The sequence below is a fragment of the Pteronotus mesoamericanus genome, unplaced genomic scaffold (assembly GCF_021234165.1).
Source record: "Pteronotus mesoamericanus isolate MK-2021 breed Mesoamerican mustached bat unplaced genomic scaffold, CSHL_Meso_final contig_82, whole genome shotgun sequence".
NCBI lineage: Eukaryota > Metazoa > Chordata > Mammalia > Chiroptera > Mormoopidae > Pteronotus > Pteronotus mesoamericanus.
Window position 1 is genome coordinate 16004702 of NW_026555265.1, and position 18168 is coordinate 16022869.

Consider the following 18168-nt stretch of genomic DNA (forward strand, 5'->3'; position numbering starts at 1 on the left):
GTTTCTAACAGTTGAGAGAGCTGGTGAATTTCCTGGTTCTTCTTACTGGCATAATAATCCTAACATAACAAGTTTATACTGAACTTAGAAATATAATTAGATAATACATTAAATACTACAAGTTTTATTCCATCTTTGTCTTGAACTAAATGTTTACTGTCAGTTATATATAGTGTTGTAATAAATAGTCCCCTGAGATGGACAGAGTTCCTACCCTAAGGTTTAATTAAAGAGAAGAATTTTCAATAAAGGTAGCAAAAACAAAATAATCTGAGGAGGAATCAGAAAAGGTGGGGCCTATTGGCAAGACAGGAAGAGAGCAGAGAATGTAGGTGAAGCATTCCTATTCAGATGATGGTCTTAACTCTAAAATCTAAATTAAATTAACAAATTTTCAGGTTACAATTTAAGTCTAGAATTTATCATAAAATATTTTACACAAATTAATGTGTGTAAACTATTGTAGAATTCTGTAATTTACTATATTTATATTTTAGAATTGTAATTGCCTAGAATTCAAAAACATGGTTCTATGTTGAAACGAGAAAAAGTTGTTAGCTGTTAAAAAGTTTTTTGTCACTGAAAATGTATGTATTTGAGTACAGTTCTGCTTGAATGAAAAAACCTTAAAACCCTTTAGATTTTATGGTAGGGCTACTTTATATTTTCCTTCGTTGTCCTGTACCAGAATTCCTCTTTGAATTAAGTAATTCCAAAGCAGTGATTCCTGACTAGCATAACACGTGATTTAGAAGCAAAGCAACACTTTATCCCACTCTTTTGATTTGTGTTTAGTAATATTTATTGTTGAAATTTTATACAACACTAAAGGAAGACATGGGATATTTTTATTTTTAATTAAAATTCTATTTTAATTAATTCAGTTAGATCTCAGTGCCCTTTGGAAAAATTTTCACAGGAAGTTAAGATTATTTTTATCCTATACAATGAAACAGTGAGATCCTATAGAGAATCAATAAGAACTTGATTAAAGTTCAGTCCACAGGAATGCTGTGCTAATAACATAATGCTGTAGGTTTAAATCTCAAGTAAAATAACTTCTATAAGAAATATTTTGTGACTGCAATAAACCTTTAGCATGTGATTAATTGGGTATAAAGAAATCAAGTAAATTTAAGGCATAACTAGAATTACTTCATTTTGGGGGTGAGACACATACCAGGGCTGTTTTTAAAACTAATTATAATTGATTGTTTTTGGTACCTTACTGCTTCATTTGTAATTTAAGATATACCATGACCCCATTTTACATATGAGGAAACTGGCATCAGTATGTTAACCTGCTAGGATCAACCCACTTGTAAGTAGTGGAGTTGGGATTTAAAACCAGTTTCTATAATGCTAAAGCCTGTGCTCTTAAACCACTTTTTTATTCCTCGAGAATTCAGCACTTTGCTTAGGCATATAAAACCTCTCTTATCCCCAGAATGAAGTAGAGAGCAAAAGAAGTTAAAGCCAAGTGGTAGTAAACTGATAACCTAGAAAACTATTCACCTAGGAAAGTACTATTCCTAGTACTTTATATTTATTGAAGACAAGCTGTGTAATTCTGTGTTCAAACCCAAGCCAGTCTAAGTCTTTAAAACATTCCAAATGCAAAAACATTCATTGATTTATTAAAAGCAAAGTAGACCAGATTTTTTTTTCTGATACAAAATTCTCTTCATTTCATTAAGGGGTGATGACCATGCTTGGTGCTGTCCCTTTGATCTTAATCTGAAAGAAGCAACTCTCTCTTTAAAAATCTCATGGTACTCTTACTTTTATTCCTCTGGGTTTATCCATATTTTGAAACAGTTCCTTGATAACTCCTATTTTTATTTATTACTCTCCCTGAATTTTGGGGACAAATTAGAAGTGATATAAGGAAGTAAAGAAAGATGAGTTAACAATTTAGGAACAAAAGCTGAGTTTTGGTCAGATAATCTTAATCACTAGCCTAATATAATTTTATTAATCGCTAGCCTAATATAATTTTACTTTATCAAATATGTTGCCTATAGAATTATGCTTTTTCTATAAAGGTATTTTAAAGAACACCTCTGTACCCTCAAAAAAAAATGGGCATAAATGAAAAGACTAGCTATGGAATGAGCAAATATGCATATGCTCTTCATTGGTATTGGGCATTTGTTATTCCAGAAGATAGTCTCAATTTCATTCATTTGGTTAAACATCATTGTGGAATTGGGATTGAGAGGATTTGTTCAAGAGTAGCTGTTCAGTTGAATAAAGTAGACTGCTTGAGAAAAAGGAGGCAAATACGAAGCTAGTCAATGAAATAAATAATCAGGTTACCCAAGAAGGGTATTTTCTTCCCAAGCCCATCTTCCATTTTTCTTCTGTTGAAGCAAGTTCATCTCTCACAGTTTGAGCTACCTACCACATTCTGACAATTCTCAAGTCTACACTTCTAGGCTAGAGATTACTCTTGAGTTCGGGATACCTATTTCCAGCAACCTTCTTTCTATATTTTCAGGATCTACATTTCAGATTTCTCAAAATTCAATACCAAGTGAAACTTGTACTCATCATTTTCTCATCTTTATTCCCAGGTTCCTCTGCTACTCACTCTTTATCCCAACAAAATCTAGTTTTCTTCCTGTGACACATTAACCAATTCCTAGTTGCACCAGTCATCCTTGGCATTGTTTATTTCATTACAGGTGAATCCCTTTCCTTTATCCTCTCTTTTATCTCTCACAGATTTTTATGCTTCAGTTGTAAAAAAAATACTGTATCATTTTACCTCACTTAATGCCCATGACCACACATTTTGCAGTGTCCTGCTATATATTCCTTCCCTCTGGCTTGCTTAGGTAGCTTCTTTTCTATACATATCCTGAATATATTATCTTTCTCTCTTTCCCCTCCCCAGACAAAAATTAAAGTTTTTGAAACTAATGATGAAGGAAAAAAGCCCAATAAAAACAACTTGCCTCAGGACAGAGTAAATCTGAGGTGAGGCCAAGCTACAACATTTATTTGCTGTTTTCACATCCAGTCATCTTACCACTGATGGACACTGTCCAACTTTGTATTATTGCAGCCAGATGCATTGAGTGTTGGGCATTGTGCAGACAAGACAGATTGGGATTTATCATTTTTTACAAAAGTGTCATCTAGAAAGATAAATGTTACTGAGACTTGGCTATATGGGAAATAAGAGGCAAAGTTCTTTCAGGATTTATGACCCATTGTCTCCAAAGAAATTTGGGTTACCTAGATATATGAATTACATATTAGGCAGCAAGAACATATGGCAAGTTTAGTTTCATACTAAATTAAAGAATATTTTCTCAATTATTTGTTGTGAATTTAGTTAAAACGATCACTTTGCCCATCAAGGACTGCTTGGAAGAAAAAATTTTGCTTTTAAGTATTGGAAATAGCTTTGGTGGGGAAGGGGTGGTAATACAGTACAGCTACTTCATGTTATAGCTAGAGAAACTACAATTGTGATGTATTTAGGACTCAAACTCCAAGTATAAAATTTGTGGGTCCAGGCTTCTACAGCAAACAAATTCTCTAGTAGATGGCTGCCAGCCTTGTAGTAGATTTAGTATACCATACAGACCTTTGTCTAGTAAGAGATGTAACTGAAAACACAGCCTAAGTGGTGACCCATGAGTAGTATGGGGCATGATTTACTATAATACTGAAAGGGTTAGAGAAGCCTTTACAGAAAACATTTTAGCAGAAAGCTGTAAAAGAATGGTAGAATATCCATGGAAGTAGTCAGATAGTAAAGAACGTATGAGCAAAGAGTGGGAGTAAACCATGGAGGGTCTTAGGATACTTAGGATATCCAATTTAAAAGTTGAGCTGGTGTTGGGAGTGAGGGAGAGGATTAGAAATCAATTAGCATTAGAAATCAGTAAAATAGTTTCTGATTTTTTTTACCCCTTCGGCCCATTTTTTATGTCATTGCTGAAGAGTTCTGAATTACTTTTAAAAATGTTAGATGGATTTAGCTTGCATAAAAGTTTTTATACTACTGGGTAAAAATTTATTCAGTGCTTGTTAGTCTCTGAAATGAAGCACAAATCAAGAGTTTTTAATTTCCCTTTACATTCTTTATCATGTCCTTCAATTTTGTTCATTTTTATACACTTACAACATGAAAATTTCCTAAGGTGGTGAGAGTGCTATTATTTCCTTGTATTCAGAGGGAAAGAATGCTCTTGTCAACCCTTTAAAGGAGAATTGATCTTTATAACAAAATGGCTGTTAAACATAGTCCTTTCCCCGGAAGGCCTTTTCTAAATCTTTATTCTTTTCCTAACAGCTGAAGTAATTTGAACTCCTATTTGGGTTTTTAACCTCTTAATTTATATGAAGAATTTTTACTGAATTTTTCTCCTTTTCTATTTAAATTTTGTACTTTCTAGGAAAGAGAGCTCTTGCTATCAGTATTGAAAAACAGATCTTTTACTAGATTAAGGTATACTTTAATTGCTAAATTTGATGTTTTTAAAAGCTGGTTGCCATCAGCTTCTATCCCAAAAGACTAAAAGAATGGTTTTAGAATATCTGGAATGAATATATGGAACTACATCCACTTTATTCCTTTTCAATGTAACTACACTATTTAGATCCTTGTTCGGTATTCTGAACTACACATCAGCTGGCAAAATATGAAAACCTTTCTATTTCTAAAAGGACTTCTATATGAAACCTTTTTTCACTTTCAGGTACTAGTGTACATCTCAGTCTACATAATTGCCAGTCACATACTGTTTTCCCTATCTCCAGGAAGTAATTTGAAGTAGCCAGGACTAGAATATCAAATTTTCTATTTGGGCTTAAGCCCCTTAGCAGGTATCCTTCGTTCCCTAGTAATGAATTGTGCTATCATCAAATTATCTATTGCTGCTGTGTAAACAATACAATGAAATCTCTTTCAAGAGAGCCTGCTCTAATCAACAAAACAAACAAGCAAGAGAAATATAACCAGCAACATTGAAAGAAAAGTAGCCAGAGGGGAGGAGGGAGGGGGATAATGGGTAAGAAAAGGGGAAGAGTCAAATCAAAGAACAGGTATAAAGAACCCATGGAGAAGCCAAAGTGGGGAAGGATTGAGGGTGGGAGGGGCAGGGGAAAGTGGTGGTGGGAAAATAGAGACAAATGTATTTGAACAATAAAAAAAATTAAAAAATAATAAAAACAAATAAAAACACTTTTTAAGAATGGGGGGAAGAGAGAGAGAGCGCGCGCCTGCTCTAGTAACAACCAGTGTGGCTCAATTTTTTGGGTGTTGTCCCACAAAGCAAAAGATCAATGATTCGATTTGTGGTCAGGTCACATGCCTTGGTTGCGGATACAGCCCCTAGTCAGGGCCTGTACAAGAGGCACCTAATCCATGTTTCTCACATAAATGTTTCGCTTTGCTCTTTCTCCCTCCTTTCCTCTGTAAATAAATAAATATCTGGAAAAAGAAGGTAAAGTTAATAATAATCTTACATATACCTTCTTTGGAATGCATTTTTAATGTAACATTTTTATTGTGTAAGTTTACATAGCCTAATATATCATAGACGTTTATTATAAACTTACTATTTACCTATTAAAACCACTTCTAACAGAAATAACTGTACTGAAAGTTATGAACATTATTTACACCATATTTTAAAATGACTATAATTCACCCTAAGCCAAGGAAATACATTTTACAAATCACAAACATAACTTAATATTGATTGTTGCTTTTTATGTTGGACGTAGTACCCTATCTTCCAGAATGAAATAGTTCCTAAAGAAAGTGGAGTTGGGTCCTCTTTCCTTCTTTATCCCTTTCCTGTTTGCCTTTTGTTCATGTCTTGAGTTCACATGGTGTACAGGGTAAAAACTCCATGAGTCATTTTCATTTTGGGGTGTTTTTTGTTCTCCAAAACTCAGTGAAAGTAGTCTTAACTTCTGCCCCTGTCCCCCATCTGCCTGCCTTCCCAAACATATAATCACTTTCTTAGTTTGTATGTATATTCTTTCTGTTTCTTTATGTATAGACAAGCAAATAAAATATACAATATTATCGCCTCCTTCATACAAATGCTAATAAACACCATCTATACTTTTACTTTTAGAGATCTCTAGGACACATTGTTTCCATTTTAGTACACAGAGGCACATCTTTGTGGGGGGTGTGTGTGTTAGTTTGTTTACAAATGGGTAGGATTCAGTTAAATGGATGGCTCTACCATGATTTATTTAACCAGTTCCCTGGTGATAGAAGTCTTGCTGTTATTAACAGGGCTGTAATGAGTAGCCTTATAAGTACATTATTTCCTATGTATGTATAAATATCTGTAGGGTAAACTCCCAGATGTAAGATTGTTGGCTCAAAGAGTGAGTAAATGTGTGTATATGTGTGTGTGCAAAATTGCTCTCTATGCTGGTTATACCACTTGGAACAGCACTGCATGAAAAGGCCCATTTTCTGACAGCCTCACTAACAGTATATTAAATTTTAATATGTTTGCCAGTCTTTTTAAATTGTATTACATTATTGTTTTAATACTATATTTTATTATGAATGAGATGTTGAGTATTTTTCATGTCATTTCTTGTGAACTGTCATGTGAATTATATCCATTTTTCTCTTGGGCCTGTAGTCTTAATAGATTTGTAGAAGTATTTTGTATTTTAGGGCAATTATTGAAGTTTTTTTAATTTTCTGTATTTCGAGACATAATTAGAAAGACCTTTCCTGCTCCGAAGTATTAAAGACATTCTTCCTAAATGGACTTTTTTAAAAAGGCTGCTAATAGGGTTGGCCAAAAAGTCCATTCGTTTTTTTCCTGTAAGATGGCTCTAGTAGTGCTTAGTTCTTTAACTTCATTCAAACAGTTTTGTTAGAGTGATTGTGTTGTGACAGCTGTCATATCAATGTGCATTAAAAAAAATCAAAATGGTGATTTTTTTGTGTGTGTAGCCATTTTAATATTGAAGATGGAAGCAAATAAGCAACATTTTTAGCATATTATAATTTATTATTTCAAGAAAGGTAAAAATGCAACTGAAAAGCAAAAAAAGATTTGTGCAGTATATGGAGAAGGTGCTGTGACTGGTAGAACGTGTCAAGTGGTTTGCAAAGTTTTGTGCTGAAGATTTCTCACTAGACGATGCTCCACAGTTGGGTAGACCAGCTGAAGCTGATAGCTCTCAAATCGAGACACTGTGGACTGTCAGCATTATACCACATGGGAGATAGTTGACATACTCAAAATACCCAAATCAAGCATTGAAAATCACTTGCACCAGCTTGGTTATGTTAATCAGTTTGATGTTTGGGTTCCATGTAAGTTAAACAAAAGGAACCTTGATGTATTTTTGCACGTGATTCTTTTCTTAAAGGTAATGAAAATGTTCTGTTTTTAAAACAAATTGTGACGAGTGATGAAAAATGGATACTTTCCAATAATAAGAATGGAAGAGATCGTGGAGCAGGCAAAATGAACCACCACCAACCACACCAAAAGCTGGTCTTCATCCAGAGAAGGTGATGTTGTGTATGGGAATGGAAGTGAGTCCTCTATGGGCTTCTCCCAAAAAACTAGACAATTAATTCCAACAAGAAATCCCAGTTAGACAGACTGAAAGCAGCCCTGGATGAAAAGCATGGGAATTAATCAGCAGGAAACGCATAGTCTTCCATCAGGATAACGCAATGTTTCTTTGATGACCAGGCAAAAACAGTTACAGTTTGGCTGGGAAGTTCTAATTCATCCACCATATTTACCAGACATGCACCTTTGGATTTCCATTTATTTTGGTCTTAACCAAATTCTGTCAATGGAAAAAATTTCATTTCCCTCCCTGAAAGACTGCAAACGGCACCTGGAACAGTTCTTTACTCAAAACAATAAAGTTTTGGGAAGATGCTCTTATGAAGTTGCCTGAAAGATGGCAAAAGGTAGTGGAACAAAACAGTGAATACATTGTTTACTAAAGCTGTGTCTTTTATTTTTACTTAAAAACCAAACGAACTTTTTGGCCAACCCAATAGTTGGCTCCAGACAAATGGAATCTGAGGTAAGAGAGGGCCGTTGTATTGACTGTATACTTTTTTGTGTGTCCTCTTTGAATTTATTTTTTACCATGTGAGTGTATCTTTTTTTAACTTGGATTTTGAAATAATTATATTCATAAAAAGTTACCAAAAGTACAGAGAGGTCTCATATATCCCTTTACCCAGTCCCCTCAGTAGTGACATCTTGCATGACTGGAGTATAACACTCAAAACCAGGAAATTGACAGCAGTAAAATCCACAGCGTGTATCCTTTTTTTCCTCTTTTTAAACACTCTTTTCTGACCAGGATTTTGACCTAAAATTAATTAGATGAATGTAAAATATGTTGAGGGCATTGGTGAGCAAGGTTTCTTTAGATACTAAAAACAAATATCAATCCTGATGTATTTAGCTGGGTTTTTAATAGTACCTTGGTAAAAGCTTTTATTAACACCATTTTAAGACTGGTTACTTGAGAAAATAATAGTATTTAGTTTTGTGAGTATCCATTTTACCTGCTTTGTTTAGCATGAATAACAGCTTTCACAAAAATCACTTATTTTGTGTTACCAATAATAAAACTCCCCAGGGGACACTTCTGTGATGAAATATAACATTGCTTGTTTTTACATTTTTATAACTTATGATCAGTAATTAGAATACATACAATTTTGAGGTTTTGGCTTAGTTTACTGTTTGTTAGCTTTGATAGTTATATTCTTAATCATAGGAGTTAGCATTTGGCCAGAGATTAAGTCTATATGAATTTTTATCTATTTAGGCCTTTTTTTTTTTTTTTCGGAAGGAGAATTGCTATTTGCTCTTTTTTTTTTAAGATTTATTTATTTTTAGAAAGAGGAAGGGAGGGAGAAAGAGAAGAGGACCATCAATGTGTGGTTGCCTCTCATGTGCCCCCTGCTGGGGACCTGGCGGCAACCCGGGCATGTGCCCTAGACTGGGAATCAAACCTGCGACTCTGGTTCGCAGGCTGACACTCAACGCACTGAGCCACACCAGCGAGGTATCTGCTCTTAAATTAAGTGTTAAGCTATAAATATTTTTCAGTTCCTCTTACAGAAGAGTGATGGATTTTTATTCCTACTTGAACCCAGCCTAACAAGCCTGTGATGGTTATTACATTTATTTTTTTGAAATCAGCTTAACATTTTTTTAAAACAAAACATGTATTTCTTAGAGAAAAGGCAAAATGTTACCCAGGTTAAAATTAATGCATGTTAGTAGTGATGTTATTTATAGAGTTCACTGTCAGGGGGTGGGAGACAGTGTTGACGGTTATACATGATACACTAGAAACAGGTGGTTTCTGAGGATTGGCCTCCAAGAATGATTGTAGCTTCTACTTGAGAGTTTATGAAGAATCATTTTTACCTGGTTTAAATAAGGGGGTTGAACATAAGTGTATCAGATTTGGCAGCTCAATCAAAGAAGTCTGTTCTTAATCTATAAAAGATTTGGTTTTGTATTTGGGAAATCTCTATAGTAGTAGATTTTGTGATTGTGACATAGAAAATTAGAAGGGTCTTTGAGTAAAGCAAGGTAAATTTTTTTTTTGCAATATTTTGTATATACATACACATATATTTAAGATATCTTCAGCTTTCTAACAAACCAAAAGAACATTAGTTCTTAGTGAATAGGGAAGCTATACTGGATGTCTAAAGATCACTGAGCAAGTGCCTTTTCCAAGAAGTTACCTCCCTTATTCTCAGAGCTGAACCTCTTCTAGGAATGTGCTAGATAAGATAAATGGCAATTATGAACAGTTTTAATCTTTGGATTTATGCTTATGGTTTCACAACTAGCATGTGGTGCTTAGTCAAAGCACTCTTCATACATGACTCTTTCTCTTAGGTCATTATAGATACTTGCTTTTTTTCACAGTCTTATTGTAATGGTAAATAAATAAATAAACAGATAAGGCATGTGCTTTGACATTAATTAGACCTGGGTTTGAATCCTGTCTCTAGCATTGTGTTTTTGAGTAAGCTACTTGACCTCAGTTTTCTGAACTGTAAAATGAAAACATTGTTCATATTTGTAGTAAGGACTCACTAAAATAACATGTGCCTGCCATAAAGCAGGTAGTCATTTAAGTGTTTTTTTCCCTCTACCTTGCTGCTTTGTTAAGTAGCATCTGTATCCAGGGGAGAACAGAAGAAAGATAAAATAATCAATATGTAAGAGAAGAAATTTGCACTATTTCTATTTTAAACAAGTAGCCATGATGTCTCTGTCCACATTAATAAAGAAAAAATTAATTTCATTCCTCATAGGTTTTTGTGTATGTGTGCATGTGTAAGATCAAGTTATCATGACTCTGTTTTTAATTTTTAGAAAAACTGGGTGGTTCGTACAAAGTTGTTGAGCTGAGAGTATGAACAAGGCAGTCTATTAAAGGGATAAAAATACAGAGAACTTGTGAAGCTAGAGGTTTCTATCTGGCCTCTTGTCTTCTGAGTGAAGTTGCAAATGATCTGTTGTGATAAGAATAAGGAGGCCTAGGAAGGAAAGCTATGGTCAGGGGCCAGTTGGGATGAATTAAAACATGAACAGCAGCATGGAAAGCCAAGCTATCTTGCTGTAGCATTGATTCTTGTGAGTTTACCTCTCCATTGAATGTGATTGTAATTTACATTATAAAAACCCTAAATTCAGGCCCATTTGTTTCTGTGGGGGCTGCAATTCTAGTAAATAAAAATCCATCATACAAAAAATATAGCCATTCTTGTTGCTTTTCCTCCATAGGTTTTATATTTCTATCCATTTTCTCCATAAACACAATTTTTAATTTATCTAATAAATACTAATCAAGGTAGAATTTTATTCTAAAAGAGTAACCCATAGTATACAGCAAGTTTCTTTTTTAAAAAGAAAAATCATCCCTTGTCTTTATATAGCACTTAAAGTTTACCAGAATAGTTACAAAGCCTTAGGAAACCTTCCCTTAAGGAACTTACGTTCAGAAACTGGTTAACCATTAAGTTCCAGTGTGGTGAATGCAATAATAAAAAGAAAGTAATATATACTCTACCACACCATTAATGGTCAAGAAGGCAAATGAGGGAAAATTATTCTACTTTAGTCGATCTTTCTCATTTTAAAAGAGAACATGAAGCCCAAACCACTGTGTTGATTTTGAGCACAATAGAAAACTTGTTACCCTCATCGAAACTATATTAAACCGTGTTCTGAGATTTTGAAATAGAATACCCTCTTATCTGTTTATTTAAGACTACCTACAGTATTGATATCTTTATTGTAAATCAAGCTATTTAAAGCAGTGGTGCTCAAACTTTAGGTTTTATCAGAATCATCTGGAGGAGTTACTAAAATAGACTTCTTGAGTCCCACCTCAAGAGTATCTAATTCAGTGGTCTGGGGTATACCCAAATACTTATATTTCCAGCAAGTTCCTGAGTGATGCTGATGCTGCTGGTCCAGGGACTGCACTTTGAGAACTACTGATTTAGTCAAACTCAAAAAATATCAGTGGCTTCCTGTTGTAAACCAGTAATTGTTTCAAGTCCAAACTATTTCAGTATGAATTTGAGCTTCTATGTGCCAAGGACTGAGTTCAGTCTTGACACAGGTCAAGAAGATAAGGAACCTCCCTCAAGGAGCAGAGTTAACAGTGGTAGTATTGTTTAAACTCACTTAATCATCACAGGAATTTATGAATTAGGGCATATAATCCTTATTTTAGATGGGGAAAAAAAAGATGCCTAAAAAGGTTAAATAATTTCCCAGAATTCACACAGTGAGTATATGGAGAAGCTAGAATTTGCTAATCTGCTTTCCTGGTTATGCACTGTAAAAAGTTTGTGACGATTAGTGGACCATAGGAGGGATGGAGTAGTAAGTTCTACTTTAGGGGATTAGAAGGAGGCATAGAAAAGATGCCACTGGAACATCTTAAGGAACAAGTAAAAGATAACCAGATGAATTGGAACTGTCAGCATATCCAGTTGAGGGAGCAATTTGTGCAAAGGCATGGAAACCTGAGAGAATATGTGTTCCACAGACTGAAAATAGTTACCTGAGACTATAATAGAACAGACCAAATGGCATATGACACGAAAGGAAACCATAGAAGGCAGTGCTCAAGGTTATGAAGGCTTTTGTGTATTGGGCTAAGAAGTTTTCAAAATAGAATTGTTTTTATTATTTTTTCTCTTCTTACAACTTCCATCTCTGTAAGCCCGTGGCTCTCAAAGGACATCTGATATGGTTTGTCTGGCAGCAGAATCAGCATCACCTGGAAACTTGTTAGAAGTGAAAATTCCTGGGTTCCAGCCTAGACCCTACTATATCAGAAACTGACGTAGAACCCAGCAATCTATGTTTTAAGACCTCTAGATGACTCTGGTGCTAAAGTTTGAGAACCACTGCAGTAGGTTATAGAATTGTCAAATTCATCAAAATAGCAAAGATCACTACAGTGATAGTAATTGTATCTGAATGACTTAATTCTGTTAAAGTACAATGCTTAACAAAATTGAAATATAAATACGTTTTAATGGACATTTTCAACATGATTTATTTGTTTTGAAAACCTGTTCCTCTTGCTGTTAAAAGAGAGTTGAGTCAGGACTAGAGTTTATTAAATCAGCAAAGAATAGGTTGCTAATTTATTGTTTCTTAGTTAAGGGAATGGTTTGGAAACTTAACTGGTTTTATTTTAATGTAAAAAAAAGCAATGAAGCTTTTTTTTTTTTTAAGGGTTTAGGGGTTTTTTTGTTTGGTTTGCTTGTTAATGTATAAAACTGCTGTTAAAATTAGCATTTAAGGTGTTCTGTTTAAAACAGATGTGTTGAAAGAATTGAATGTATCTTAAATCATGAAATGGCTAAAACTCAGTTTTTTTTTGACATAGAAATAAAAAATACAGAAAGTATAATCTAAGATTCTCAGGCAAAATTTAATCTAAATGCCTATCACTATTTTTTTATCAAATTGTGACCAGTATAAGTATTTATTAATGGTAGGTCCTTTTCAGTTATTTAGGTATACAGAAGTTCCTTTTAATCTTAGAAATAGCAGCAGCAAAAAAGGGAAGAAGTATGATATAATTAATGTTGTTAATGCTTAGATAAACAAGCCTAGTGTCTTCCTTGTGTTGATTCAGAGATTTCAGGATTAAGAAGTAGCAAGTCTAGTGAGGCATTGAGACCAGTCCTTTCATTTTACAGATAAGGAAACTGAGGTCCAGGGAAATTAAATGGTTGATTTGCTAATAGTCACATAGATAGTGAGTAGCAGAACCAGGATTATAACCAGATACGTAGATTATAATATAAAAAGCACTACTCCATCAGACATATTTCTGAAACCCAGTTTGATACAACATTGAGGGTCCACATCATCTAAAGTAAAATAGTTTTCAGATGTACTAGCATCAAGATTTTCTTGGGTGGCATATACTTTATGAAGAGTATTTAGTAAAGTTTTATAAAAAGTTGTTTAAAGAACTTTTTTTATTGATACAGAGGACTAAAGTATTAGATTTGTCTTTATAAGAAAACTTATTAACTGTTCAAAGTTTACAAAAACACCAAGAAAAGGATATGGAGCCTCACTACACTTACTGTTTAATACATGGGAGAATATAAACTGCCACAGATTCAAATTTCTGTGTCACTATCATACAAATGCCAAGCTGATATTTGAACTTGGATGTACTTACCAGCTAGACTACTTCCAGTTATTTCCAAGAAAAACTAGTCCAAACCACATACTTTACCTTGTAGGTGATTTTGCCTGCTAATAACCTACAATCAAAGCATGTAGTTCAGCCAGAATGTTGACTTCCTTGTTAACCAACCCTGCAAGTACTGTTTGCCCTAAAGCCCTCTGAATCATTTTTATAAGCCAAATCTAAAAATTGTTAAACCAGATATCAAAATATCAAATCTGTAGAAGAAAAGTCATTATCTGAAATATAATGTAATAAGTAACTACTGATATTTCCACCTGAAAGGCAATTTAGGATACATAGTTGTTAATTGAAGTTTAAGAAGTGTGGAGAGGGTACTGTTCATTCACAATTTTTTTTTTAAGTTCACTGAATTGAGAAGTCCTGAATAAAATTGGGAGTTACTTGTAAAGTAGCATATTTTGCCATAGGCAATTTAGAAACGTTGAAAGTACAAAGGATTTTTAGAAGTGTCATCTATCTACTGAGATCCTCATTTTCAAATGAAAGCTCGCTGGGAACTGAAATTATAAGAATAGACTTACTTAATAAGCTTTAAATTACTATTTTTTATTTTAAGTAAAACACAGATGTTCTTAATTATTTTAAGAGTTGGAAGGGACATTACATTTTTTAGAATAATTTAATGAAATATTTTAATTTTTTCCAGTGCATCTGGGGGAGGTGGTGTAGCCATTGACAACAAAATAGAACAAGCAATGGTAAGTAGAAGTTTATAGTCCTCGTTTTATAGATTGTTGGTTTTGCGAAGCACTTGGTTTTTATCAGTTGTTAAAAACAAACACCTAATTTCTTTAAACCAAGATGACAAAAGTATATTTTTAATACTGAGATTTAATTAAAGATGTTAGAACATTAAGAATCTTAGTCTAAAAATATCAATGGAGTAAATATTTTCCCCATTTGAACATCTCACATTTTTTATGCATAACCATTGATAGAAGCCATTTTGAGGGGTATACATAATCAAAATACATTATGTTTCTTCAAGTATTTCATCATCAAAAATAGTTTAGAGACAAAAAAGTATTAAAGTGAAAACTTTAGAAATTTTGTCATCCTTTGGTCATTTACAGACAGTTTTACTCAGATTTAATAAATTTGTTTCTGTTGATTCTGGTTCTGATTTCTATTACTGTCAAAAATTTCTGTTCCCTTAAATATACTCTGTTCATATTATATAAAATATTTTGATTCAAGTTTATTAAAACTGTAGCAAAGCTATAAATAAGAACTGTTAGTTTCACCCTATTTAAAAAAAAAAACCCACAATGTTTTAAGATTGAAAATTGCAGGATCATCTCATCTCTTAAAGCAGAACTATGTAACTAGTTTAATATCAGACAGTTTAACATCCTTTGCTCTCTTAGTCCAGCATCTAAGCATATGATTTTCAAACTTTTTTTGAATTCTAAGTTTATAATCAACAATTTAAAAAGCTAGTATTTTTAGAAATCTCTTCAAACTTTGAAAAGAAAATCCTGGTCTTGCTGTCCTAGTTGGAAACTGGATTTTTTCCATCCCATCTCCCTTAGGGCCATTCAAGATACAGTAGAAATATTAAAAACAAGAGCAGGAAAACTAATATGAAAACACCTTATGTTTATAAGGCACCAGGTAGGCTAGAACCAAGTAACACATTTTCTTTTCTCTCTTTTTGACATTCCTAATTTTGTTTTTCACAGGATTTGGTGAAAAGCCATTTGATGTATGCAGTAAGAGAAGAAGTGGAAGTTCTAAAGGAACAAATAAAAGAATTAGTTGAAAGAAACTCTTTACTTGAACGAGAAAATGCACTGTTAAAATCTCTTTCAAACAATGATCAATTATCCCAACTCCCAGCCCAACAGGCCAATCCTGGTAGCACTTCTCAACAGCAAGCAGTGATAGCACAGCCTCCGCAGCCAGCGCAACCTCCACAGCAGCCGAATGTCTCCTCAGCATAAAGCTTTCTTGCCTCATTAAGAAAAAAACTGAAAGCAATCTATCCTGTGTGCCACTGGTGTTCTTTCCACTTTATATGAAAGCAAGTAGCCATGCTTCGGTTGTGTGTTTGGCCTTTTCAGTATTAGACAATCATTCTACAAGAGCTTTTCCTCTCTTTGAGATGTCATGCAGCACTGTTGATGTCCAGTTTTACGTCATCGATACACAAGGAGAATAATAGATGTGGTTTATTAAAGCAAGCAAAGCCTGCCTTTTACCTGGTGGGCATGAGTGAGGTCTTTTGAGAGCTTTGGTGGCTCTTCCATGTTTCTATTACATGGGTTTACCCTGAGCCTTCCTATCATATTATAAATAACAGTCATCTAAAGAGCCACTTTTCTTTCAATATCAGTAACATTTGCCTACATAAGTTTTCATTTATTTGTGTTTTATTTATTACAGGGCTGCTATTTTCATAATGTACATGAACAATGTCACAGAACTTTTTTAATTTTTTTGAATAATTATAAGTATCAGTAAAGGAATTGAAAGACAGGATTGCATTTAATAGATAAAACGTTTAGGCAATAATTGAACAAAAGAATCCTGGCATATTTCTAACACTAATGGCAATTTACCTTCGGTATTTATTTTTAGTAGTAAAGACCCAGCTTGAATGTAAATTTTGTATAGTGTAAGTATGAAGAACATAGTGCAACTGTACAGGTAGTCACCAGTTATTGTGATATAATAAATAATTGGGCTATTTTGATGAAGAAAACTTTGTTCATTTGTTTCTACTTTCTAATAGAAAAATTGCCACGATTCCTCTGCTTTTTGACATTTCGTATGACTTTTTTTTGAGAGGGTGGGAATAAAAAGCTGTGAAATTGTTCAACCTACTTTGTAACCAAAGAAGCAAAGCTGTGTAATGGAGTTTTTGTTGTTTTCTTTTTGTTTTGTTTTTTTAATATATATATAATGCACATTCTTTATGTATTTTCTTTTTTTTTTTTTAGTGTTTTCTCAGTCACAATTTTCTTTACTGTCTAGCATGATCTGCATGACCTATACTCTTTGAACCACTTTCGTACCTCATGTTTTTATCCAGCACTCTTATTGTAATATGTACTAGTCTGTGAACAATGTCAAATAAAAAAGAACGAACAGGTAGTATGGTGGAGCTGAGCTAGTGTGCTATACACTAGTTGTAAAATACAAAAAAAAATGAAGTGAGCCATCTTTTGTTCATTTAAAATGGTGTTTTGAATTTCGTATGCAGAAAACGTTTTGTTACATTGCAGATTTTAATGTATTTAATAAATGCAACTTGCAGATAAAGTGCAGTGTATACTGAGTATTTAAATTAAAATGTACATTTCATAAATACAGTTTCAAGAGAAAGCATCATTTTGTGTATACTAACACATTAAGTGTATATGTCAGAAATTGATGTATAAATATATATTTTAACACATTTTCTGAAATTAAACTACAGTTTTGTTGAAATATTTGGCTCTATATGTGTTCAAAATTTAATTTGATTAGATTTGTATTTTCACAGTTCAAAATACTCCTTAAATGAAAACCCATGTTATTAAAGACTTAATGATAGTTCTTAAATTTTCAAAGTAAAATAATTTAAAGAATGCAAGAATGGCGAGCAATATTCATATTATGTCAATGACATTTAAGTAGGAAATCCTTGTCTACCAAAAACATTTACTTGAATTCAGAAAGGTGCCTATAGAGATTAATATTCTCTGTATCTATGGCCAGCTAGCTAATCAGGAGTTAATGAGAACCAATAGTTAGCTCTTCACATTAAAAGAGGATAAATAAGTGTTCTTTTTTATCTATTTAAAATAAAAAATCAGATTAGCCACAAACTAAATGCATAAAATCAGGTATATGTGAGAATATCAAATATTTTATATTTTAGTTATGCTGCTGGATATATTCAATATAAACAAATTATAATGTTAATGGATAACATTAGAAATAACCGAAGGAACTAAGTACATAGGCTTAAAAAAGCAACCATAAAAATGTGAGTGGAGTAAGATTATAATTAGAGACACCACAGATGAGAGAAGGTGATACTTCCATGCTGGCATGTTAACCAAAAGGCTCACTAGTTGTGCCCCTCAAGTGCCAACAGCATGGTATTTAATATAGGTGGAGAAAAATTAGTATTAGAAAAGGGGGGAATTTGTGAAAATACAACTTTTGATTCTGGGGATAGGAAAACACTTTATAAACAAAAATAATAGACGCAAAGGAAGTGATTAATGCTAGTTTAAAATAACTGAAAACGATTATTTTACATTTTAAAAAATAGAAAAAACATGGACAGTTCACAGAATTGGTAGTTTCTAAAGGTTCAACCTTTAGTAACCTAAAAGATGCACATGAATATTTAGAAAATTCTTACTTTTAAATAGCAGGACCTGATGTAGAAAGGCAAGCTTTTCTATG

At 33.3% G+C, this 18168-nt stretch overlaps 1 protein-coding gene across 2 annotated transcripts in view; it reads left to right on the plus strand.

Annotated features, from left to right (window-relative positions):
* The window catches only part of TSC22D2 (TSC22 domain family member 2), a 47185-nt gene extending 29966 nt beyond the window's left edge, over positions 1 to 17219 (plus strand). For both annotated transcript variants that reach the window (XM_054585202.1, XM_054585203.1), the window contains 2 exons: positions 14414 to 14465; positions 15450 to 17219. In XM_054585202.1, coding sequence (XP_054441177.1) covers positions 14414 to 14465; positions 15450 to 15710 — 313 coding nt within the window. In that variant the 3' untranslated portion in view covers positions 15711 to 17219. The remainder of the gene's footprint in view (positions 1 to 14413; positions 14466 to 15449) is intronic.
* The last annotated feature ends 949 nt before the right edge of the window (positions 17220 to 18168 follow it).